The sequence below is a fragment of the Manduca sexta genome, chromosome 18 (assembly GCF_014839805.1).
Source record: "Manduca sexta isolate Smith_Timp_Sample1 chromosome 18, JHU_Msex_v1.0, whole genome shotgun sequence".
In the NCBI taxonomy this organism is placed as follows: domain Eukaryota; kingdom Metazoa; phylum Arthropoda; class Insecta; order Lepidoptera; family Sphingidae; genus Manduca; species Manduca sexta.
In genome coordinates this window covers 6,954,020-6,981,103 of record NC_051132.1, presented here as the reverse complement: position 1 = coordinate 6,981,103, position 27,084 = coordinate 6,954,020, and the positions used below count along the sequence as shown (strand labels likewise).

The window sequence follows — 27,084 nt, the reverse complement described above, 5'->3', positions numbered from 1 at the left end:
TCAACTACTGTAGGATTTCAGAATTTGCTATGGAGGGAAGTGGACAATTAATATTTCCAACTCCTCCCTATCTTTCTATTTGATTAATTTCGTTGTGGGATAATGACATATTAGTGTTCCCTGAGACTCGCCGAGCTTCACTGCTCAGTGTCATAAAATGCGTGCCACTGCTGATCCTGGCTTACAGGAGTTGTAGTGGTGGGTGTAAGGGCGGGAAAGTCCCGTCTCGTAAGTCTAAAATGTTGTCGATCTATTTTTTATTCGTTACGAACAATTTGAGATTTAATAATAGAGATTTAATAATAATTTAATGATTTAATAATATTTAGAGATTTAATAATAATTTAATGACCAATATATACCCGATCAACCTAGCAGTGGCGAAGCGTCTATATAATCCGATTCCTACCGGCTTTCCTTTTAGGTTTATTTACATTTAGCTTAGTTTTTGTTTTCTGTTGAATTGGTAGCGATATGTTAACTAAAGCATATTCAAAATTTCACCCTTTGCCAGTGCAACCTAGTAACGTACGAGTTCCAAAAAACTGTATAAAATGCTGGATATTTCTATCATAGTCTGTTCTTTCTCATCCTCGTTGATGTTTGTAGTTTTTTGTAGTTCCTGCCATTGTGGTCATGAAGCTGCATAATGTATTCCAGTTAAACAAAGCCCAAACAAACTTTATACATAAATTATCAAAAGTCAAGAAGGAAGTTCAGTGCTTTTAGTCACGAAATAAGTTACCATTAGTAATTCAACTCTAATCGACTTAGCTAAAATTTCGTTTCAAAATTTGAACTCCCTAACCGTGACAAACCTTTGCCAAGTATACACAAAAAAAGTTAACCAATGAAAACTGTTGCTCACGCATAGTTTTTTAAAGTATCTGTTATTATTTGCTATTTGAAATATGGTGTCTTGAATCCGTAATAAGTGATCCGTTGCTCTTGTTCTTTGGTTTTAAAATCGTGTACTCCTGACCCTAGCTTGGTTTTATGTCTCGTTCTAGGCGCTAGGTAACATGTACTTCGCCCACACGTCGCTCACAGACCTCAAGATATGGGACTTCGAGTTGAAGACATACGTGGAAGTCGCCGGCAAGGAAATCCACAGTGGGAACATTGAGAAAGTCACTACCAAGGAGAAAGCCAAATTCCCGCAGCATTTCTTTCCTGAGGTAATCTAAATAAATGTAGAAAAAAATATAATTACCTGTAAATACTTTTGTAGAGACATTGGGTTAGAATGAGAAATAAATTTGATTAGAAGAAAAACGTTGCTTTTGTTTGGAATATGAGGGTTTGGAACTGATGTGGTGATAGGTTTGTACTCGTTCATATAGTGAGAACAAAATAATGGGGACCAGAATACACTAGTTGCATCTCTGTCTACCCTTTCGATGATATTTATAGGCATAAACTTACATAATATCAAGAAGCAGAATAACATTTATGTGACCTGAAGATAGGGAAAAGTGAAATTGATCTGATACAAATAATGACCAATGAATTTCAGAACTTCGGTACTTAGGAATACGATGGTTTTACGTAAAGCAAGACCAAACGACTAACATCCTATGCGACCGCAATATATCAACCTATATCCGCTCGTATGCAAGGACGCGTAGATAAATTTTGATTAAACACACCCACTGTTTCCCCAATCGTGATTCCAGATGATCTGAGTAATTTTCCACTGGTTGAATAGTTTATATTCCAAATACATAATGACGCTGTCATTGTCGGTTTTAAAGACTTGCAATTTTACATAATAAAAAGTGTTTTTCGATTGGTTTTTTACTGATTATCAAATGGTATATCAACATTGAATATTTTGATAAAAAAAATATATTTAGAAGTTATTTTAAATTACTAATATTCGTTACCTTTTTTAGGGCTGTCGTTTATAACAAAGTTTAACCTCCCGACGCTTAGACCTTTCGTAATGTTTTAATTGTTATTTGTGTTATGGCGATAGAATATGTGCTAGATAGAAAATGTACCTTGCTTACAAAAGTATGCCTATACCATTAATACCGAGTGTAAAATTTTATGTAAAATTTTTTAGGATAACAATCGGATAATCTTATTGAAAAAAGCAGGCCTAAATTAATATATAATTCGTTAACATGTTCCATCAGAATTACAACAAAATTTCGTATTTTAGCGCGATTTCCTGTTTTATTCTAGGACGTCTCGAAGGGTTTACAGGTTACAGTTTACTTCATTATTATAGGGAGGACAGTCTGCTTCACAGTCATTATGTTCTCGCGAATATTGTCGTCACAACATTTTATATATTAATACGTGAAAAAAATCTTTATACTCCCTTGTTAGCATATTGCGTGCATGAAGGAGTGTGAGATTTCGCATAATTAAAGTTAAGAAGTGCCGAAGTCACCGACGTTAAAAATAAAAAAAATAATGAATTGCGGATTTCGCTCACTGGACGTCGAGTAATTATAAAATGTTCTATATTGTTGTAGTGTAAATGGTCTCGCAAAGGATTCCTGCGCACGCGCTGGTGCATCCGCGGCACGGCGGTGGAGTTCATTAACATCCACCTGTTCCATGACGCCTCCAACCTGCTCGCCATGGAGCCGTACCCTTCAGTTGGTATTATTTCACTACCTTCATTAATGTATTGACATGGAAATATATAAACAGTAGATAACATTGTCGCTGGTGATAACAGCGTTAATTGAAGTTTTGGTTTGTGTAATATTTTTAATTATATGAACGTGTTTTCCTTATGTACACTGTGTTGTCAGAGGTTATAAATAGAAATAATATTAAAATAATTAATAGGCACATAATATGCATTTTTATATAGGTAAAGCGGAGAGAAATGTTTTTTAAGTTCATATAAATGGGCTAGTTATAACATATTGGGACCCAGCTATCCTGGAACGCCACATACTTACGTGGGCCATTATGGCGGGTTTTAACACGTCGTGTGCGGTGGTCGCTATCCGGGCGGATATAAAATATATCTTATTAATATCAGTTTGCCTCAATATTTAACCAATTTCTAAAAAAGGAGGTTCTTAATTGGTGTGTATGACTTATGTGTGTGTGCTGAAGGTGTACTGCCGCAGCCGGCGCCGCGCGCTGCGCCACACGCTGCGCCACGTGCACTCCGACCTCCACGCCGCGCCATACTTCATCTTCGGAGACTTCAACTTCCGCACTGACACCGGGGGGGTGGTTAAGGTGTGTATGTGTCTGTGTTGAAGGTGTACTGCCGCAGCCCATACGTCACCCATGACGTAATAGAGGGCATCAACAGCCGGACACCTCGATCTTCGCAGAATGAGCTCGCAGTGTCTTGAAGTCTGGCAGCCGGTCTTTTGGGTTCATGAAGCCAAAAGACCGGCTGCCGTTTTATTTCAATGTCTAACATTTGCGGAAACATAAGAAATTATTATGTAATCTATACATGCTTGTTTATTAGAAAGTGACCGAAGACCTGTCAGCGAGTCGAGTGCAGAACGGTACCAACGTGGAGTCATCGAAGCTGCAGTACCGCTGCAAAGACGACGACCGCGTGGTGCTCACCATCGGCAAGAAGGAGTTCGCGCACGTCGATCACCAGAAGGTCTTCAGGGAGCCTTGGGTATGTTACAGTCAGACCTTTTTTGTCACTTCTTTTTTTGGAGCATGCTAATTCTCGAAAGTTCTACGTCCATAATTCTGTGTAAGGAGGGGCCCTTCCTGTACTTTTTAATGGCAATTTTTTCGATATTTTCGAAATTTCCCCATAAAAAAGCCCTGGTTACCAGTTATTATATATGTTACGCAAAACGGCCCGACTTGCCAAAAACTACCCAACGGATTTAAATGAAATTTTGTATGGATATAGTTTGAGACCTTGGGAAGAACATAGGGTACTTTTTATATCTGAAAAAATATAAAGTGTGACTTTTATAACGGAAAACTTTATTGCGAAAAATTTTATCACGCGGACGGAGCCGCGGGCAAAAGCTAGTAATGAATAACATTTTACAGGGTTAAATAAATTATTTCATTTCAGTTTGTTTGTTTGAATGTTCTAATGTAAGGAACTACTAAAACTATACATTTTCTTTTACTAATAGGAAGCTAACTTACTCTTGAGTGCTATATATAGGCTACTTTTATCCCGGGTAAATATAAAGCGGAACTTTTATCTCGGAATAACGTTTGCACGCAGATTGGGCTGCAAGTAAATACTAAATAATTATAATAAGCTTATGAAGTGTGCCAAAACACAGTCAACTGGTCTGTGCCCTTTAATTAAAAGTTTTCAGATGAGTTGTTACTTTTTAATTCAGTCTCTAGGACAGACATGTGGACTTTACTATAATATTAACGTGCTCATTTTGTTATACAGTAGTGTAAGAATAAGAATAAATCGAATAGTCACATTATATCGAACAAGGCCTTGATGCTATAATAGGATTGGTCACGTCAACGGATTTCCTAAGGCTTTAGTTGTTGTCGAAATTTTTGAGGTCTGTTTAAAATCTATCGATTTGTTTGATATGTACGAAAACCAGTAGGCGTGATATTACTACACGCACACAACCCTGTTTTGTTATGAGGCCAAATGCGCAAGCTTATTGCTTACTTCGAATGAGAATGTTTGTTGCCTCTTATAGAATAATTTTGATATTGTTTTACAGAGTAAATTTTCTGGTTCCGAGCACAATATTATGTTTAAGTAGCCTTCGCCCGCGTGAAGGAGTTGTCCGAAATAAAAGTCCTAGTATTTATTTTCCTGTGCTAGAAAGTAGTCCATAAACTTTCCAGGGTCTTAAACTATCACCATACCAAATTTTATGAAAATCCGTTTAGTAGATTTTGAGAAATCGATCATATACAAACAGACAGCTTTTGGGAACTTCGTTTTATAATATCTAAAGATCAGTCCAGGATTTGTAAATAGGCCGTATAGTCCGCCTATGGGCGGCAGCCTATTAGAGGCGGTAGATTTCAGAGAACGCTCACGCGATTTAATTAATCATTCGTTAATTTAACTTTAGTGCCTTCCACAATACAAACAAATTGAAATATTTTAAGTATTTTAGAAACCTACATATATACATACATAAAGCTACCTACATGGGGCGGCGGAAATAAAGTGGCCTACACTCATAAAAAATATAAATGCGGCACTGGTAGAGATGGCACATCAAAGCAATAAAACAGTATACTGCGAACAAATGATATGTGTGTATTTGGCGATACAGTTGCAGCGTTTCGACCGCGAGCTGGAAGCGTTGCGGCCTCACCTGTACGAGTTCCCGATCAAGTTCCCGCCCACATACCCCTTCGAGGAGGACGTGCATTTACCCACACATTACATGAAGACCAGGTGATTATAGCACGTATTGATAGCAGCCTAGGTTCGACATTTGGTTTCTAACGGCCCGCACAGATAATTTTTTACTGTAAAACTATTATCGACATTGTCCACATTGAAATAATGTTCAAAATCAATTAACACAACAACAAATTGTATAACATTATGTTAATTGATTTTGAATATGATTTCTATGAAGACAATGTCAAACTATACAGTCGGACTAATACCGGACTTTAGGCATTTGCAAACCCGTATTTATACCATTCAACACGAAGCAGCGGTGACGGATATACGATAGGGATAGGGTTTTTTTTTGGTATATTTGCGTAAGATTATCTCCCTTACTGCACACAACGGTGCGACTTCTTATACCATTTCACACCAGTTTTCTATGAGAGTGTGATACTTCCATGATTAGAACTATCCTAACTCCAGCCTGGTGGTTATAAGACCTTATTTAAAATTAGCGTAATTTTTTAACACTTTATAATTATCAGATGCCCGGCGTGGTGCGATAGGATATTGTTGTCGCAATCAGCGCGGCTGCTCGTGCAGCATCAGGACCCCACCAGACCCAGCGAGAACAGGCATCTGCATTCATCCAGGTAAGAGTTTAATCAAAAGTGGATTGAAAGATATTTAAGGGTAATTATATTCTATACTTTGTACGGCAGGAAGGGGAAATAAAACTATGCATGTGAAGTCTATGAATTCTTATTAGGGCTAGGATGTAAGGCTTGACCGCTTTCTATAGTAGTAGGGGCCAATAACAAAAAGTACTCGAACTATGTTACATCCAATTGAAATATACGATCCCAACCTCTTCGGTTTGATTCCAAGAAGAAACGAATCAAAATAAATCATCATAAGTATACAAATAAGGTTTATTCTGATTAGATAATTTACACTATTGATCTGAAGGTAGCGATTGAGGTCATTTACTGAAACCATTTGTAGTAGGTCTGTGCTAAAAGAACAGTTACTGCAGAGTTATTATATTTATCGATAGGAAGTCGATGGCCGACTCCACAGACAGCAGCAGCGGGCGAGTGTCGTCATCAGACAGCAGCCCTGCTAGGTCGGGCTCACCGGCGCGGCAGGGACAACAGGTAACGTACTGAATTTAATAAAAAAAAAAATACATATTGTATAGCAACATACACACGTAGACAACCCTAGCGAGTTTTTGTGTAAAATATTTTGACTTTCAAGATTTAATAAAAGATTACAAAAAAAACTAAGTATTATTTTTTATTAGAAATTTGACGAACTGTTTCATTATTAGATTATAAAAAATGACAACTGTCATCTATAAATTGAAAGATCATTGGGCTCTATAGTTCCTTACCTTAGTCAATATTAATTATAAAAAATATATTTCAGAGATGGGTTCGGCCTTATAATGGAGACTATTTCAGACATGGCTTCGGCCTTAGGTTTGAGAATATTGCAGACATGGCTCCGGCCTTTAAATTGTAATAAAAAACGACGTATAAAAGAAAAGACAGACTAGGCTGTATGTCTGACAGCCTTTGCCTTCTCCTTAAATCAAACCAAAAAAAACTATGGTTTTTGTGTGAGCAGTCGAGCCCCGGGCGTACCCTGGAGAAGAAGAGCAGCGTGGCCGAGCTCGACGCGCCCGCCGCGCTCGCCGTGCCCGCCGCCGCCGTCAGCAGGAAGAGCATCGCCGACCCCACCAGCGTGCAGCAGGCCATCAACGCCAGGTAATACGCAAGGAAGCGTTAGATTAGAATCAGTTTCACATTTTAGTATGCCTTTGTGTGTAAGCGGCGACAGCGTAAGCGGTGATAGCCTAGTTGGGTGTGGAACGGACAGCCAAGACGAATGTCCGCAGATTCAAATCCCAAGGGCACACACCTCTGACTTTTCTAAAAAATCATGTGTGTATTCTTTGTGAATTTATCGTTCGCTTTAACGGTGAAGGAAAACATCGTGAGGAAACCTGCACATCTGAGAAGTTCTCTATAGGAATTTCGAAGGTGTGTGAAGTCTACCAATCCGCACTAGGCCAGCGTGGTGGACTAAGGCCTAATCCCTTTCAGCAGTAGAGGAGGCCCGTGCTCAGCAGTGGGCAAGTATCTAATACAGGGCTGATATTATTATTATTATGCCTTTGTGAGTTTTCGTTGGGAGGCAGTTGGCGTTGGCTGGTAGGTAAAATAACGTAATACTCATAGAATCTGTTATGTAAGTTGTCAAAACCAAGTTCGACTTGCCGTAATTGGAACCCTCAAAGTGCTTGACGTGAGGCGGCTCGTAATAAAAACGGAGCCAAATCTCTTCTACAATATGTTTGAAAAAGTATGTCGAGACGAACCCACGTTGGAGCAGGATTAGGGCTGGCGGAAAAAAAGTGTAACGCTGTGAGGTTCTTGCTGCAAAATATTGCGTAAGAACTTCCAGATGCTTTATCGTAAGCGACTATATTGCGTTGCAATACACTCGTCTTATTTGAAGAAGTCGATACGTCGTGGTTTACACGATTCAAATCACTTCTTAAAAGTCGACTTCTGTAACTTCAAACTTTGCTAATGTAGACATCGTTTCAGAGGGCAACAAGATTTAAAATATACATAGTATTCATTGCAGGGTGACAGACTCGGAGGGCTCCCCTATCCGGCGCAAGTTGGTGCGCAACCAGTCCGAGGGCTCCCCCAAGCCGGGCGACGCGCTGTCGGCCGAGCTGCGCCGCCTCGTCGACGCGCCCGCCAGGAAGCGGAACGAGTACGGCGTGATAGGAGACACCGCCTGCATGGGGGATCATAAGGTACCACTATACATACAGTCCGTGCGCGAGCTTCGAGGAAACTTATGGAAATTTCACATAATAATTTAGTATAGTGATTTTGTCGATATTACTATGAAACGCAAGATCGACAAAATCACTATATTAAATCATAACATGAACATTTTAAATGTTTCTCGGAGCTCGCGCGCAGACTATAATGACTATGCTATTACATTATTTTAATCGCGATTGCATGTCAAGTTATTTGGTATTAATTCTAAACTCTATTAAGGGCGTGAAAACTTTCAGTTTTGACAATTTTTTTTTGTTAATAAGTGTGTCATTAAATAAAAAATATCCGGTGAATAAAAATAAACTATCTTCCACAGCCAATCTACCTGAGAGTGATGCTGCAAAGCGACCGAGGTACGCTCGACTGTTGCGACACGATCCTCCCATGCTCGATATGTGTGAACGCCACGCGCTTCCCTTCCACCTTACCTCTCACGTTCCCCCACTACACGCCCCTCATGCCCCGCCTGCGGCGACTGCCCACGGACCCAGATCTTCTCTCCAACAAAAAACTTAAGCTGCCAGACATCTCGGGCAGCCACCCTGACAAACTACTATCTGACGATAATCGAATGAAAAGGACGCGCACGGGGTCGTTAAATGAGAAAATACTACGGATCCCACATGTCGAGATCACTAGAGCTGATTATTGCAGCTACGACAGGATATATGTTAATGATGTAGACAATACGTTACTCACTGTGAGGCAGTGCGTAGATCCCTACACGCCAGAAAGTATCGATTCGCACAGTCCTAATGTCGAGGCGTCATCGGGTTCCGATATAACGGATTTAGGGGATGACCTGGGCGAAATCGATTTAAAATCTACCAAAGTTAATCGAGATAGAAGTGTTTCCCCTACTTTATTGAAAAATAGATTAGATAAGTTATTGAGTGACAAGGAAAAATCGATTCCTGAGTTGCAAAGACTCGACAGTAGAGAGTCCTGTGGGTCGGATGGTAGTAAGAAGGGTGGCTTGTGTTGTCTTGCTTTAAAATGCTACGGGTTTTGTAGGAGGAGAGCTCGCAAAGTTAAATGTGAATGTAGTGGCTTGACTAAGTGTTGCACATCTTAGCTATTATTATGCTATTGAACATCGATTATTAGAATCGATACTTTTGTATGGACTTCTCTTTGAACAACAACAAATTAAATTGTGTTAATTTGAACATTAATTAACAGCAACATTTGCTATAAAGTGTTGTGCAATCATTGACTTTTATTTTAAAGAATTTTCATTTTTTAATTCAAAGAGATTTCCATGTAACCGATGACAATGCATTGTTTTTTCTTTGTAATTTTTTGCAGCCAACCTGTGGTTGTTTGACCAAAAACTATGGTAGTTTGTACCATAATGCATGTTTTTTTTATTACCAATTCGCATGCATTTTAATGACTTTAACGCACATTAAGTTAATTAGAATTTCTGTTTTCCTATACATAATTATACATAAACAATTACTATGTGCTTACGTCTAGTCGATATGGTATTTAAGGTATTTTGTAGCTTGTAAAATTATTTGAATTTAAAAAAATATTTATAGATAACGTAAAAATGTAAAACAGTACTCCAAAAATGATCATTTTTGTAAATATTTATAGTCAAGGTTTGATTTAATAAAATGCTTTAATTTTTTTTCATTAAATTTGTGCATTTAACATAAATAAAAGTTTTTGAAAGTATGAATATACATTATACATAGTATATGGAACAATATAGAGTAGGAAAAAATCGATATAATATTAACTGGTTCAATGAAATAGTGAAATTGAAATTCGATATAATATATCGGTTTTGTAAAAATATTTTTAAATGTTAACAATATAAAGATCTTTCATAATATATCAAATATTTTCTGTTAAAATTCTGGTTTGTACAGATGAAATATTTTTTTAAATTTTAATAATAACCTCTGCAATTTATTTTGCATAATTTAGCAGTAAGCGCTGTATAATCTCAGTTTGTACATAATTTTAAATAAATGAAAAATACCAAATGGTCCATTAAACTCTAGTCTATATCTGCTCAAGTGGATGGAAAGGTATTATGACGCTGTAATTACAGATAAAAAATATTAATCCACGTCAAAACTGGCGAAATTAAATAAAAAAAAAATATTTGGAAAGGTACCATTCACATATTACGTAAGGTTTGGTTTTGAAATGTAAATCTACATCTTTTTTATTTCGTTCGGTTCTTTGGGTATTAGTATGGAAATATTAGAAAAAGAATTTTGATTTCTGAACATAATGGTAAGTTATGTTTTAATGCGATCGTGTAGATATTAAAATACTTTTTTTTTCGTTTGAATTATTTCACAATGCAATCATTAACCTGTTTTATTATCATTATAATATAATTATAAAAGCTAGTCAATAGACAATCTTTCCAACTTAGGAGTGAATTTTCAATTGCTACATAAATTATATGGGACCTAATGTACTTTGACATATTTTTTATAGAACATATGTCAAAATATCAAAGTACTCATTCGATTAGAGTAATCTGGCAACGGAAAAATCAACCCATAATAAAATCGATTGAAGACAAAGTGGAGGCAAACAATTTAATTATAATTTAAATTAAAAAATGCACATTTTTCACATTATACTTAGTCACTGTTGTGTTTAAGACTGTTCTTTTGTGATACCTCTTTAGTAGTTATTTATTAGTCATATTATTTTAAACTAAACTATAAAAAAAAATCCACAACTTTCATAACATGATTATTTAAAGGAACAAAGTAACGAAAATAAAAAAATAATTCAACTTTCACATCACAATTCTTGAAATTATCACTCCCCTGTCAGACGGATTTTTTTTAAATTAAAACAATGACGTGCTTAAAATTTTATATTACAATTTATAATCTACGCTACACGGAATTCATAAATTTAGTTTTTACTCTTCAATCTACGACATTTTCGTTCCTTTAATAATGAGCTTTATTGTATATAGCTATTAAAGAGGTATTGCTCAATCCTAACTCATTGTTATACGTAAAAGCACGTTGTGTAAGCCACATGTTTTGTATCGACGTGGTGCTAATGTAGCGATAATAAACATTCCGCACTGAATGAACTTTTATTATTTTAGGTTAAGTTAGCAAGTTGACATAAAATTAAAAGTTACTAATTAAACACTTTACACGGTTTTAAAAATGGAGTATATTTCGTTACCAGATTTTTTAATCTTTTGTTTTGTTTTGTATCTGCTATTATTATTCCACATTGTCAAAATCACCGATAAATAAATGGTGGCTGACATAATATAAAAGAACAATAAACACTACACTACTATTTTCTTATAAGTATGTATATTGAAAATATTGTATATATTAATGTGTAGTTAAACAAATAGCGTAAATATTTATATAAAATGACTTTGAAATACATCAACTTTTGATTATTGTTCTACAAAATTTCAACAGTAAACCGCGTGTTTAAAGATTATTTCCAATCAAAAACTTGTGGTTCAAACGTAGTACGTGGTTTTAATACGTTAATTTGAACACTTTCACTTACTTACACTGTAATTTATTCTTTAACGCAAAAAATTTCGGCGCGACGCGTCGCCCTGCGTTTGGCTTGTGGTGTAATTGAAAAAAAAAACTATTTTTCTATCTGGCCACATGCATTTATATTTTGTTTTTTTTAGATGTTTGCATGGTTGTTACATGTGTGCATTGAATTAATAATGATCGGTTAAACTGGTTTTATTTAAGTTTTATACACCAATAGTTTTTATAAAAAGGGTTATGTAGTCTTCTACATTATAAATGTGAAATCAAAATTTTTATTTATATGTTAATGATAAAGATATGGCGAGTAAAAATTATCCATAAATCCTGTATAAGTAATATGATTGATACAACACATAGTGAGTAACGAATACTTACTATGTAGATCACGTTAGATTGACGTTCATCAATGAATACTATTTGTGCGTAAGAGATGGTTATTTCTTGAACGACATAATAAATTGCGTGAATGTACTAATGGACGCTAAAAAATTTGAAGTATGAAGTAATGTAACTTTAGACCAAAAATTTCCTTTTCTTAGGAATAATTTATTGTCATCGTATATATTTTTTTGTCAAATATGTGTTCAGTAACGGCAGCAAATAACGCTATTTTTATTTTTGGAAATAATGAACTAGTGGTGTATAAATATAACATCATTTTAAAGAGAAACATCAAGTGCGAATTAGAGAAAAAAATTATAGAAAAACTTTTATTAGAAAATTTTTTTTTTGGAATCACATAGTAACGTGAACAGCAAAAGTGTTTTAAGGAATAGAGCTAGTTATTATGATATGGAAGCGTAATTAACAATTTAACACAATGACTTCATGAGTCATATAAACCCAGATACTATAACGCTAAAGGTGTATGCATCCTCTAAGAAAGTTTATAAATTGCGTCTGGTCAAGCATTATTTTCAACACGTAATAGATGATGTGAACAGGAGCTAGTATTTTTTAATTTAGAATGGCCTGTGTGTTGTCTTGTAGCAGTTGTTTGCTTTGCTTGTAAGTATTATTTTCGCTTTCTTTTATTTAATTTGTTTTTTCAATTATCCAACATCTCGTAGAATAATATCTCATTATTCTCAGGTAACTTTCGTCAGGAGTTTCATTCTGAAACTTCTCCAAAACACATGAAGAATGAAGAAGTGGAAAACGTGTCTGAGAATGTCGCGGAGTCACCAAACACTAGATACATACATTACAATTTAGACAGTCCTTGTAATATATTCAAGGAAACTGATATTTAACTTGATATTCTATCTAAAAGTATTGTCAACTTTATTTTTGATCTCTTGATGTTGTTCTAAGGATTTAGGTAAACCTATGGATAGTCTCGGATTATGTCGTGAATGTGACCCGAAATGAACATGCCTTTAATTTTTGGATAATATTTATATAAACAGGGTATTCCATGATCTCGTTCCTGTAACCGTGTGGAAGATGGCATGTAATACAAATTTACATTTTCCTAGGAAAAAACAAACAATAAATCCTATCTATCACACGTAGTCCTCATAAAGAGTTTCGTAGGTTACGTCAATATCTGTTGTCATGACAAACAAGATATATCGTAAGATTTTTTTCCCAAATTGAATTAGATACATATTTGTATTCAGTAAAAAAACTATATATTTGTTTTTTCTCCGTATTGAATATTATGGAGAAACGTCCTTTTGCCAACGCGGCAGAAATGGCATGTGCCAAAATTATTTTTTCGTAACATTTACCTAGGAACTTCTGTGAACTACTATAAACTATAAAGAAACTAAAAATAAAATGGTATGTCTTATTTCAAAATAACACGACTATACATGGCTTTATCCACCTCTTACTTATACTATAATCTTAGTTAAATAGATTATGTGCCATTATGTTGCTACTATAAGCTGTTTAGACCTATGTGGTCTCGACACACTAGAGTTATATTCACTACATTCCATAGTGGATATGCGTACTTATATTAGTAGCGAATTTAGATAAATATAAACATGTCACGTGGATTTATAGAGTTAATGCGTATTATCTACCAGTATTACGCCAAATATAGTACAGAATTCTAAAATATAGAGACGCCACTTTTGCGGTAATAATGTTAGTTCAAATGCTTTGCAATAAATATTTGTTATTTACATATTTCAGGTTTTAGGTCGGTAGTGAGTATTCATCTTTGAAGCTAAGTTAGAATAAAAATATTCTCTCCACGCGAAAACCTACTCTATTTACTTATACTTAAAATACTCATCTAGTCCTGTTTAGCCTATGATAAAAGTATATGACCTATCACCCACTTCGCAAGTATGTTGTTCCTTTAATAATTATCGACAGGAAAAAAAAACAAAATAAACATTGGTTTAGGTATATTGAAAAAAAAAACAATATTGAATTGAATTAATGGCGAAGTAACTATGTTAATATAATTATTAAGGTGGCCAAATATTGCTACTCTATAATCTTTACTAAGCCACGTAGTGTTTCTATTTCATAGTTGCTACAACTTATTGGTAATATATAAGCAACTATAAATTTAAATATCTCATCCGCAATCGTACGAGTTAGATAGATGTAGTTACACGATTATTTCTCATAATAAATGCATGTAACGAAACAGTTTCTACGAAATACGATTTTCGACCATCTTAATACATTAATTCTAAATATTATTAGAAGGAATTAATGTATTAAACAAAAAAAAAATAACTGCTGAGACAGAAAATTTCGTAACAATACCTATATCGTTAAGTATATTATTTCGAGAAATATAAGCATACTTCATAAAGGAAAGTTATCGCATAAGGCTTTCATTACACTAGCTGTTGTCTGGTGAAAAGACGTTAGTTCAATTAGAATTTTTGTTTTTAATATTTCTACTTGGCAGGATATTTTCTTGACTTCCATTGGGGACCCTTCACCGACAGCTAAACTTTTTAAAGAAATCCATAAAGGCATATTTGCTATAATTTAATTAATCTGCTATCTATAAGTTAAACATTTCAAATAACTAAGCACTATTTAAGACGTTAGTACGTCTCACGCTGCAGCATATTCTTTAGACCCTAGATAGATAAAAAGGTACAATGCGTGTTATGAATATAGGAAATATGCATACTACTTTCATTAAATATAAAATCGGTTCACTAAATAATATGTTGGACGACAATATGTAAGCATACTTTGCCATTTTGGATTTTTACGTCTTGTTATGAGAATATTATCGATTTACGCATGCAATGATATGATCAAGGTGTTAAAGGAAAACCTATGATTGCATTGCGTGTTTACCGAAGTGTTTGTATGTTAGATGTGTTCTAATGATATACAATATTGTAGCATAATTATGCTTATTATAGTAAATTAAATCGCCATAATAATGCAAATATAAGTATTAGATAGATGATATACAAACAATGATATACATCAAGACATTGCGTTACTAAATGAAACCATATACTCAGAGCCTTGAAAATAACAGTGTACAATAAGTTACTCAACTAGTAGAAGTAACTTGAAAAAATGTAATTTTAAACAAAATAAATATAAAAAGTTATTTTAAATTTACGCATTCTAATGCCTCATCTATTAGTTAATGAATACGTCTCAACATCGTCACACATTCAGTTAGAAATACTTACGAGCACTATATTCGCATTAAACTACAAAATGACAAAAGAATCAGAAAAGTAAGACGTGGATTTTTTATGAAAATATTCGTTATTCATGGATGCTTTTTGGTACAATTTTAGTAGAGGTAAAGATGAGTACATGTTTTCATTTATTTACGAAATATTAAAATGACCCTGTATATGAAACCAACCAAACAGATGCATTCAAATTTATATTTATATCACATACCAAAGTGGAAATAAAAAGTATATTTTTTTTATAATTTCTAAATACTTACAAAATTGTAGTGATTATTCAAAAGCATACCGTGTTTAATAATAGGCGTATTTATTGTCTCATGTATTTATACCATATAAATGATTAAAAAATGCTGTCTGTAGAATTTAGATTAGTGTGTAGTGCATAGCGTCACATTACAGGCCCTGCCCGTCCCGTGATTTCACTACGATTTTAATCGTATTAACAAGTCGTAGGGGTGTACCATACGATTTGAAAAACTATCATGGTACCGTAACCCAATCCCAACCCATGCGATTCGAGAACTGTTGTATAAGGAGACTGTATTGATTTCTCGATGCGTTAGTATTTACTTATTACATATTTAGATAGACCAGTTTAAGGTAATTGTAAAGAGATGTCATCTGTATTTCCCACTCACACATATTTACTATTTATGCAAATCAAAACTAGAAATTCACAATTCCCAAGTTACTCATTTGTATAAATAAAAATACAATTTCCTGTTTGTGGTATAATAATTCGTCGATTTAAAACTTACACATTTATGAGAATAAAAACAAATAAATGCATTTAACTTAATTTCTTTTGCAACACTACTTTGTTACTTGACCATTTCTGGTATTAAAAATCCGTTATAATTAAGAATTTTTAGGTAATTTCATATATGACGTCAAGATGATAAAATAATGGTTCAAGTAAGTAAAATTTAATACTGATAACATTATATTAGTAAGTTGTAATAGCGTGTTTTATGCGTAAATAGAAGATATTAGTAAATTATGAGTCATGTAGCCATTGTAACCTACAGGGTAAATAATTTGCTTGTATTTCGCAGTTTTAATGTGTAATTGTTCCGCTCCTATTATTGTCACGATGTTTTTCCTTGATAATATAATTTTTAATAATTTTATTACATACACAATTTGAAACCTTAATGATATGAAATATCTCGGTATATATTTATGTATTAAGAACTTGGGATTTTTTTTTAATAATTTAAAAAGTATGGTATAATTTTCTTTATTTATTAATATTTTTAAGACTACAATAATTATGTATTCATAAGTTTCTCATAGTGCGTAATAATTACGCAAGAACATTTTATTTAAGTAAACAAATTTTACGATAAATTGGTAACATTAATATCAAATATCCAGATAAAATAATCATATTCATTAGCAATTAGCAAAATAATAGTTGCATTATTTACCTAGAATAATAATAAGAAATATTAAACAATGGCGCTTACATTGATAAAAGCTTTAAAGCAAATTAATAGAAAATATATTGAAATTAATATAGAGAATAATCCGTGAATGTACCTGAGAGTTAGTTTTTAGAATATATACTAATACATTATTCATACCAAAGACCGTAGAAATACAATAAAACCTGATAAAAAAAAAAATCAAAAATATGCCCGTATGGCGGGGCGTCCTGTTATGATATCATTTTTATTCAGGTTTTATAATAACAAGTTTATTAGGGAGCGGCTATTATGCAAAAAGTTTATATTCTTTTACATAATTATATAGATAATCTATATTTAAAATAAAAACAGAGATTTTTATGTTGGCTTTAAAATGTGCAATACCCAAAATGATAATTATAAACAGGTTAAATATAAACATTTTGTATAAGATCCGATCTATAGATGTGGATGTTGTATTAGCTTATGAATTATAATAAAAATATACTTACCTATTGTTAAATATTTTTTAGGCAAATTTGTACAATTCCTAGCTATTGGAAAAGTGTAAATTATGAACATTTATGTGTTGTATAACCCAATATATTTACAATAATCTTTATGGTCATAAAATTAGTTACTCCACCCACATTTAAATTTCTGTAAATCCAGCGTACATAGTTGTAGGGTGCTTTGATATTTCGGCATAGTGGGATATGCCATACGTCTCATGTGTTTAAATCGTATTTCCGCGACCAATTAACTATTGATAAAGAACAGCATCATAACACAATTATTAATCTAATATTAAAATTTTTGTGCGTATCTGTAAGTGGTCGGGTATCCCTTTTTTCATGGCAATGATCGCGACTATGTCATGTGGCTTGGATAGTGCGTAAAGCCTTAATTAGACAAACCAAGTTTCTAGAGGCGAGTTTCTTGTCAACGCGGACAAGGATTGCTTCATTGTTGTATTTAAACAGGGAAACATTTTTATATTTTTTAAAAAATCGCACGTACAGGACGAAAAAACTGCTCCGTCTGATTGAGGCTTACAATACTACCACAATCGTAACTAACTTCAGGAAAACGTTTAAAATTTACATCACATGTTTGTAAGAGATGCATGAGCCATATTTTTGCCTTGGGTACACAAAAAATATTTAACACCCTTTTCTGGCGTTATTTTTACTTTTGCGACTGTATGTATATATTTCCCAAAGTAAAAACTAAACTAATTAATTGTTATTTTGATGGACCAATAAAATTGCCCAATTTATGTTGAATTTAAAGTCGGCTTTGTTAATAATGTTAGTCATCAAGCCAGCTCATAACGTTTAGGTATAGAGAGAATCTAATAAGTATTATGGTTCGGAAGCTGTACCCTTTCCGTAAGATCTATTGCAAAACGCGATATACTTTACTATCGCATAATTCGTATGGCAGCATCTTTAGGGTCTCGGACCCAGGGTATAGGTGAGGTCCAAAAACATGAAAATGCGATTTCTTTTATTGATAATTATACAATTTGCTATGGGACATAAGTATCTCTCATTCCCTATTTTGAATATTTTAAGCGTTTGTAATTGTTGTTTATTTTGTACGAACATTTACATGGTTCCTATTTGTAAAATCTGCATCAGGCCAAAAGTTTATGTGCATGGGTGGAAAAAACGTAAAATATTGTAGTTGTAGCCAAAATTGCCCGAATTTAAACATAACGGAGTGTCGCCATTAGAAATTAATTATTTTATAAACATCGATCGGCGTGTTTGAGAATATTTAAAACATATCTTCTCTTTGGAATTATTGTTCAAGTCGTAAGCAAAATGTCAAGTCTAATACACCTTATTGTCTGAATATGACAAAGTGAGAATCCTTTGAGGAACTAATTTTTATAAGTAATAACTTCCATAAGAATTTGATTGCAGTCGCAAGATATTTTTTGTTGCTGATTTATATGCTACAGCCAAATTTCTTTCATACTTCCAGCAAGCCAAAAACAAGGCAGAAGCGAACAGTTCTTTGGCAGGGTTTTTGCTTATTTTACTGTTGTTGAATAATCCAATGTTTAAAATATTGCTTACGACGTCTTAGTGCTATTATATTTTATCTGTGTATAGTTTAGTATGTTTAAAATATTATATAAATTAACTATGTATTATAAAGCCAATCTACATCGACGTTGATTTGACTGTATATTTAACGGAAAATAACTTCAAATTTGCAGAATGAGCTCAATAATTACTACGAACATTCGATCTCAATAACTAAGTACATCCAAAATATAACTTGCGATTCACGCAAACTTTTGTCTTGGGGGAATCCACGGGAACGAATCCACAGTATTGCTTCCAACTTACAGGAGTTTAATTGTCTCACCTGGCATTTAACGTCGGTGTGATTGGCCATAAGATTACTTCGTCTAAAGACTTTAGTATTACCAGACATGGCGGCGTTGTATTTATTTTAATTAAAATGTGACATTGCAACTAGAAATGTAGCATTGTACATGTGTAACAATGATAATAATTCACAAACCTAACTTAGTTAATCTTATTTAACAACATTGAAATAATTTATGTAACCCATAGAATATTTTACCCAATTTTACATTACTGTCATTTTTCAAAATATTATTACAATTTGATAAAATCTTATTAACTTAATTGAAGTAGTTGTTTCTTTTAAATCTCGTCATATCTGGTATTTCGAAGTCGCATATTTTATAATTAAAGTCACGTTGAATTCGCATATAGCAAATGTTGCTAAGTATGCGGGAAAAAAGGAGGAGTGATAGATATACTCGATTAGAGCGTTTAATTTAAAATACGCAGGGAGATATGGACAGGTGGGTTATAAAATATATTATATATAAGGCATCTGTTAGTAGCAAGACCATTATCTAAATTTCGGTGATAGCTGATTTTATAATAGATAAAAGTTATCCCTCAAATAAATGATAACTTGACTGAATATAAAGGTGAGTGAGGCAATTGAATTATATTCATACAACTGTCATTTCGAATTCGTACGTATTGCATTTAAAACACATATTTATACAACTAACTCCGTGTTATCTTAAATAACTTTATTATTAAATTGTTATTGTTATAATTTACAGTGATTTATTATTGTTATTTGTTACTACGGTCTTATTTACTACTATACGGTTTTATTTTGAAGATTAATTTTATAAATCTTTTAATTTCATATTTGTGTTAGAAAGATCCGTCCTTATATTCCAGATGACTAACCTGGCACCAATTTATTAATATTGTATTAACGAGTAATTTTCAAGAATAAATATAGATCGAATTAATACATCAATAATATTTTATGTATCAAGCAATTTCAAGATATGTGTAAGTATTTAAATTTATGGTTAATTATTAACTTTTTTATTATGTCATGTATTATGTATAGTCTGTTCATGCGATTTCAACGTGATTTTAATTCTAATCTTTGTCCTCTAGCTGAGGAGTTATAACTTAACATACAATTATTATCTCTTTATCTATTGTCTAGTCACTGTTAGTCTATTATGAATGAAATATTACCAGCCATAATACGGCAAGAAGTTTGAATATATTTGATTACTTTATTTGAATTGGACTCTTGCCTGTTATGGCTGTGTATTGATTTCTTTTAAAATTGTCCGTATTGTGTATTTTGATCGGTGTGAATAAATTAAAAAATGTTCGGAATGATGTTGTTTATTTCATATCTCAATTTTTTTCTCATACGTTATTCTATTTGTGTAAATTAGCAAAGCAAAAGTTTCGCTTATAATTTTTCCATTAATCTTGTGCCTACTATCAAACATTATGATTTCTAAGACACACATGAGAATATTAGTAAAGGTACGAATTGTATATTAAACTTAAGACATAACATCCTTTGCATATTACTACAAGTGGCAAAGTATCGAAGATAAATTGCACTGTTTCGGATGTCTTAATTATGCATTAATTACTTACAGTTTAGTTCTCTATTAAATTATTACTACACTCAATACTAACACTTATAAAACTAATAGAATAATACCTATTTGTATCTACGGTCGTAAATTTATTCGCCACTACAACAACTGAAAAGACAACAACAGTCATACCAGGAGCAGCAATCTTCGTTCACAGCATTAGTGTCCATATTATCGAAAAACTGATTCCCACTGTTCAACACATCTGGTTCCGGTAGCTGTGATGGAACATTATCTGGCACAAAGGTTCCCTGCTCTATGGGAATCGGTGGTGAGGACGTGTAGACGCCGTCTTGGACTGGCTGCGCGATTGGCGGGAAGTAAGATGCTTGATTCATCGGTTGCATATTATACGCCGGTGTCAAATATGGTTGTGGTATATACGGTGACTGATATTGCATTTGTGGTATAAATCCACTGCCATCCCCCATCATGTAAGGTGAGTATACAACGGGTGTTGCCACTGGTTGTGCTGTGTGTACAATATTCTCTGGCTTATTTTCATTTTCATGTTGTGATATCAACTTACTAGCTATGGTCGCAACTCGGTTCAAGACTTCTGTGCTGCGACCTTGAATTCGATTTGGCGCGGGCATACCGTTTGGCATATTTTGAGGCGCATATTGGATATTCCCCTGCGAATTAATAGGCGAGGGCGTCCGGTTTGATATATTTTGATGCGCATATTGGAAATTCCCCTGTGAGTTAATAGGTGAAGGCGTCCGATTTGATATATTTTGAGGTGCATATTGGAAATAGCCCTGCAAGTTGTTTGGCGAAGGCGTAGGATTTGCCACATTATGAGGCGCATACTGAATTTGTCCCTGCACGTTATTTGGGTCATGTATAATCACTCCTGGTAAACCCGACGGTTGATTCACATTACCGCCTGGCATATGTGGTACATATATTACGCGTATTGGCGTCTGATTAGAATCATATTGTGTAGTCATTTTTTCTGGCATATTGTGAGACACGTAGATCCCACTCTCCTGTGTGGTATTTAGCTCGGGTGTAGCCGTTCCCGAGATATTATTGTGTAAACTGACATTGCCTTCTGGCATATTAGCTTGAACAAATACAATACGTTCTGACCCTGTATTAGGAGGAACGCGCATTTCATTTGGAGCCTTGGCTTCATCTTCTGTCTTCTCTGGCACATACACAAGTTGTTCTGGTGCTTTATGTTGCTTTTGAATTTCCCTTCCTGATATATCGTCTATCACATTAACCTCCCTACCTTGCATTACATTTGTGACACGGGCATTACTGTGTGGATTGTGTTGTATGTATACAACATTCCCTCCGATATTTTGTGGTACTTTGGGAACATTTAAATCCTGTTCAGGATTTTGTTTTGGCAAATAATTATTTGCAACTAAATGAGATTCGGGAATAACACATCCCGCAACTGCTTCTGTGTTTTCCGCGACTCGCATTTTCACTTGATGAGTCTTAGCGCATATGGCTTACCGTAATGACTTCCAGTTCTGTTGTTATTATTTTCTCTTTCACTCTTTCTTTTGTTATATAATATACTTTTATTTAATTGTTGATATTTATTATTACCTAACTATATTGATATTGTTTATTAACTGTAGACACTATTGTGTCTACAGTTTGAATTTTACTTCCCGACTGACAATGCTATCCCAAAGGTTTTCCTGTTGTGAATATTAAGTTTTCAATATTGACTCATACGAAAATAAACAAGTTATTGCTTATAAGTTAATAACACAATAGCCCTTAATAATAGGTATGCTATCTATTATGTATTTATTTTATAGAAAATCACAGCTACAATAAGTATAATAATATAATAACCAACTTTACATATTATAAAATGTAAAAGTGTAATGCGATAGGACTGCCATGTGGAGGTCTTGGGTTCGATTTTCGGCTGGCGGCCATTCGCCTGTCTTCGGCAATATTAAAAAATAAAATTGAATCTTTATTTTGACTGGAGTTGATCTAAATTTTAATTTAGTTTAAATGTTATTAATAACAGTTAAACCTGGTTGAAGACTTGTGTTTGTTTTATATCGATTTCATCGCTTCTTAGTAACCTTCGGCCTTTATAGTCCAAAAGCTGAAGGAGTTTCTTTTTAGCCGATGGATGGCCAAAGTTTCGGTCGGACACTAGTTCGTGATCAATGGCTTTAATTTAGATAGTTGTTTATGTATAGATTGTGCATGTGACATTATATACCTAATTATCTGGTAAGTACCGATAAGTATATTCAAGTACCTGCTGTATTTTTGTAGGGATTTGGAAATTCTTTACTAGATATACTTACAAGGTTTTACGTCTCTATTTGCATAGGTAACGTAGGTCCAACACTGATCGGAAGATTTCATTAATCATCAAATGCTCAAGAATTCTTGGGTATGTAAATTTTGCCACTAAATTTGCCTTTATCGTTAAAGGAAGGAACAATATAGCCTACGCATAAATTTGGGATCACATGGAAGAGAAAGTTCAGCTGCGCTTTTCTGTCTTACTTATTAGTTCTTACTAGAGTTCGGACATTTAGGCTGGCTTGTACAACCTCTCACTAAATATTATTAACGCTACATATATTTTAATCATATTGCCATCTTCGTCAAGTCTTAATGAATGACAGTGACAGCACGAAGTTTTAAATGTGTTTAGCACTAAACATGTTTAGTAAGTCGTTGTACAAGAGAGCCTTACCTATAGCTGAAGGCGTCTTTTTAGAATTATATCGTAGAAACTGTTGTTTAAATTTGGCTTACATTTGGCATATTTACAAACTTTGACGTGGGCGAATACATTAAGCACACCTAGTTATAGATAGTTTGAATATTATTTTCGTACTTACAGCGGTTAGTTGACTAAGCACTTACATAGTAATAGGAAATTCCATTTCATAACTGAACAGTGTACAATATTTTACTAAGAATACATTTTCCTTGTGGTGGCCACAAGTATCTGTTGAGATAATAAAGCTTTTTCATGCGCAATTTATTGAAACCTGAGAAACGAAAAATTATAATATGACTAATTAAGTAGTAGAGGAAGCCTGTACCCAATAGTGGGACAGTATATTATAATACAGGGCTATTATATAATTCAGTAGGAACTTTTATTACAAAAACGTACGTTGATGTAGTAAATAATAGACATCGGCAGGTTTAAGAGATTTTAAAATTGTCACCTGTATTTGACAATTTGAAACCGTACTACTAGTTTTTATATTTTTCTATTTTACGGGGACAACGTTGGGTTTAATGACTAGCCCTATCAGGCGATTTTGATCACATCTTTGCAAATCCTACGTTAAATCTACTGCAAAATATATACAAGTCGAACTCGGGCTTGGAATTTAAGTAAGTAAATACATTTAAAGACTACTCCGACTCTGAGACTTTGACTTAAAGGCGTTTGTGAGAAATATTAAAATTGACCTGTATTTAAAATCTTTTCTTTAGAGGTATACAAAGGATAAGGTATATTTAAAATTGTAAAAAATTAGACAAAACAAAACGTAAAAAAAAAACATTTATTGGTTTTTCTTAAATGCAAGTTATAAAATTAAAAACACATCCAAATACTAATAATATACATGTTAAAAACTACTAATATCGTACATACTTTCTTAGACAAGTAATTATAATTTTTTGAGAAGACAAATACTTAGTATTGAAATTGTAAGCACCTTCAGGGTAATTTAAAATAATGTAGGTATCTAGACTATATGTAAATAATAAAAAATGAAGCTTAAAAATAAGAATCTTTACTTTAATCTTTTTTCATCTTTCATCTTCTTTCATTTTCATTTCTTTTTACATCTTTTTTCTTATCCAATAATGAGTACATTTTTTATTATTTATAATTAACATAATTAACTCATCCCTATTTGGCGGGAAGAAAGCGCCAGATACTATCGAATATCGCAATATCGTCTTAATAAAAAGATATTGAGCTTTCACAATAAGTATGTAGCGTCCTGGAATTACGAATATTATTACTTTTTAATTTTGAGAAATTGATCTAAAAATGTTGTTTTTGCTTCTTGACGACGACTGCCACGACATTCGGTATGAGTGGAAGATTATGAGATCGAAAACAATACCCTGGCATCAAAATAAGTCATATTAGTACAGTGAACCCCAAAACTAGCTAAACAAATTGAAAACTTTACATCTTCAACACATTAACTTCAATCGCCATATGTTTTTTCTTTACCTAAAATAAAGAAAATCCTTTGAAGTTTAAATTAATGAAGAAAAAACGATTAAGTATTGATAAAGTCACAAAAGTCTAAAGGCGATTTTAAATTTTGAAATTGTTTAGCTGCTTTTATGGCTGACTGTACCTATATCTATAAAATACATGTAAAATACACTGTACGAATTTTATTAAACAGTAGCGATTATGGCCGCCGTCACGTCAGCTACGAAGGAAGTTTGTACACATGAACAACTCAAATACATTACCTGTATATAACAACATTTAAAATACAATACTAAAATATAATTAGTAGGTATATTATATCAAAATATTCTTTCACCATATTTTTTTTCAAAAAGCTTGACGCATAATTTTAGAAACAAATTTTTACAAAACGCTATTCTAGCAGTTTTATATTTTTGATTTTAGTATAATTTATAAAAGCAGAATTAAACTTTTCTGCAATTACTAGTTATACCTACCTAATATTCTACCGTTTTATAATCACAGTAAATTTTTTAATATTATTTATGGCTAAGACATTAAATGCTGATCGGCTGAGAGTACAGCACCAATCTAAGTAGTCATAGAATGTAATTACTTATTACACTATACAGTATGAGGTTTGTTTGAATCGAGGAAAGGGTTTCCAAGAAGACTAATAATATCCCTCAACTTTATCTAATTATCGTCGGGGAATACCGTGGAAGTAACAAAAACCTTTTTAAGAAATAGTTAAAACTGAAAGTATCTATGATTACTTTGCATTTTATTTATCATTCTCAATTTGTTTTTTTTCTTGTTTCTCAAATTGTATTCAAGCGAGAGAAGTGTGCCAGAATCGTGCAAAGTGGTAATTCATAGTGTCTGCCTACCCCTATGGGACAGAGGCGTGATACTATGTATGTAAAAAAAAAAAATTTTGTCCCTTGTGTAGTATTTACCAGTGCGAGTTACGCTGTTTTGCACTATGCCCGACGTTATTTCGACTGCTACATGAAATTGCAATATTATAGGTGTTTGTATTGATATCAGATAATGTCAAAAGTGATAAGTCTCTTGTTTTCATTTAGTAACGTGATTCGTGAATGTGATATATACATCACGGAATCAGATACCAATAGTGGCGATAATAAATAAAACTTTTTGATGAAACTATGTATGTAGTCACCAACATTTGAAGTACCAAATCTAGTGATTTTTAAGCTTTATTTCCCTTTTCGTAAATGAGCAAACAGGAATTGGAATTACCATATTCATAATAATTTTGTATATTTACTTATCGAATTCCAAATTTATAAGTTTGGCACATTTAACACATACAGTTCTAAATACGAGTAAAATCTTAATATAATAAATTAGCACTCAAATTTTTTAAAATAATTTCTTGTCATGAAATTTTAAAATTCTCTCTAAACGTAGGTATTCAGATATAGAAAAAAAATACAAGTACCTGCCCTGACGTCTCAATTAAGTAGTACAATAATATTCACGCGATAAAGAATGCTACAAAATATAACTTATACTGTTTGAACACTAACATAAGTAAGTATAAGTAAAACATTCATAAATCATGGTATGTATAGTTTTATATCTATAATAAATATAACATTTATTACATGAATAAAAATTACGCTTAATATTTTTAATAGCATTGCCTAACTTTTGTAAATATTAAACAAGCCAGGCAACCATGCAGCGTAGCAGTAAGGAATCTGCTAATAAGGTTAACTAGTTACAGTTAATCAATATACCATTCATCCTACCCATTGTTATAGGAACCTTAACAATCGCCGCCGGCATCGCCTTCTCGGTTATCATTCTCTTTTGAGCTTTTTTTTTTAGCAGTCATTACCTATAGTAAGTATATCTAAGTACCTACTAGTAGAAATAAAAGTTGCGCACATATGGCCGTACACTGGCAATTTTAATATAAAGTTAAACAATTTACAAAGATCTTGCTCATCACAGCAAATTCTTTTATACTTAATTCGAGGCAGTTCATCCTCTTTCGGATAAGTCAGTCTTTGCTATAAGTGGCGTCGCAAAATTAACACTGCCTATCGTGAATTTAGAAAACCAATAATGAAAAGCAACTTAAAAAAAAGCGAAAGGACCCATTATAATTCTGTGTCGCGCTTAAGCTAGTCTAATTTTA

The 27,084-nt window shown here is 33.3% G+C and overlaps 1 protein-coding gene across 3 annotated transcripts in view; it reads left to right on the top strand.

Moving 5' to 3' along the window:
• LOC115449445 (inositol polyphosphate-5-phosphatase A) overlaps nt 1-20,456 on the top strand; it is a 33,455-nt gene extending 12,999 nt beyond the window's left edge. The window contains exons 3-13 of one of the 3 annotated variants that reach the window (XM_037439981.1): nt 1,011-1,178; nt 2,487-2,612; nt 3,085-3,213; nt 3,455-3,616; nt 5,232-5,356; nt 5,845-5,952; nt 6,357-6,456; nt 6,932-7,071; nt 7,946-8,135; nt 8,486-8,522; nt 12,786-20,456. In XM_037439981.1, coding sequence (XP_037295878.1) covers nt 1,011-1,178; nt 2,487-2,612; nt 3,085-3,213; nt 3,455-3,616; nt 5,232-5,356; nt 5,845-5,952; nt 6,357-6,456; nt 6,932-7,071; nt 7,946-8,135; nt 8,486-8,522; nt 12,786-12,946 — 1,446 coding nt within the window. In that variant the 3' untranslated portion in view covers nt 12,947-20,456. Of the gene's footprint in view, nt 1-1,010; nt 1,179-2,486; nt 2,613-3,084; nt 3,214-3,454; nt 3,617-5,231; nt 5,357-5,844; nt 5,953-6,356; nt 6,457-6,931; nt 7,072-7,945; nt 8,136-8,485; nt 11,248-12,785 lie in introns of those variants that run through there. The other 2 variants (XM_037439979.1, XM_037439980.1) reach the window with 2 other exon arrangements.
• Nucleotides 20,457-27,084: the final 6,628 nt, after the last annotated feature.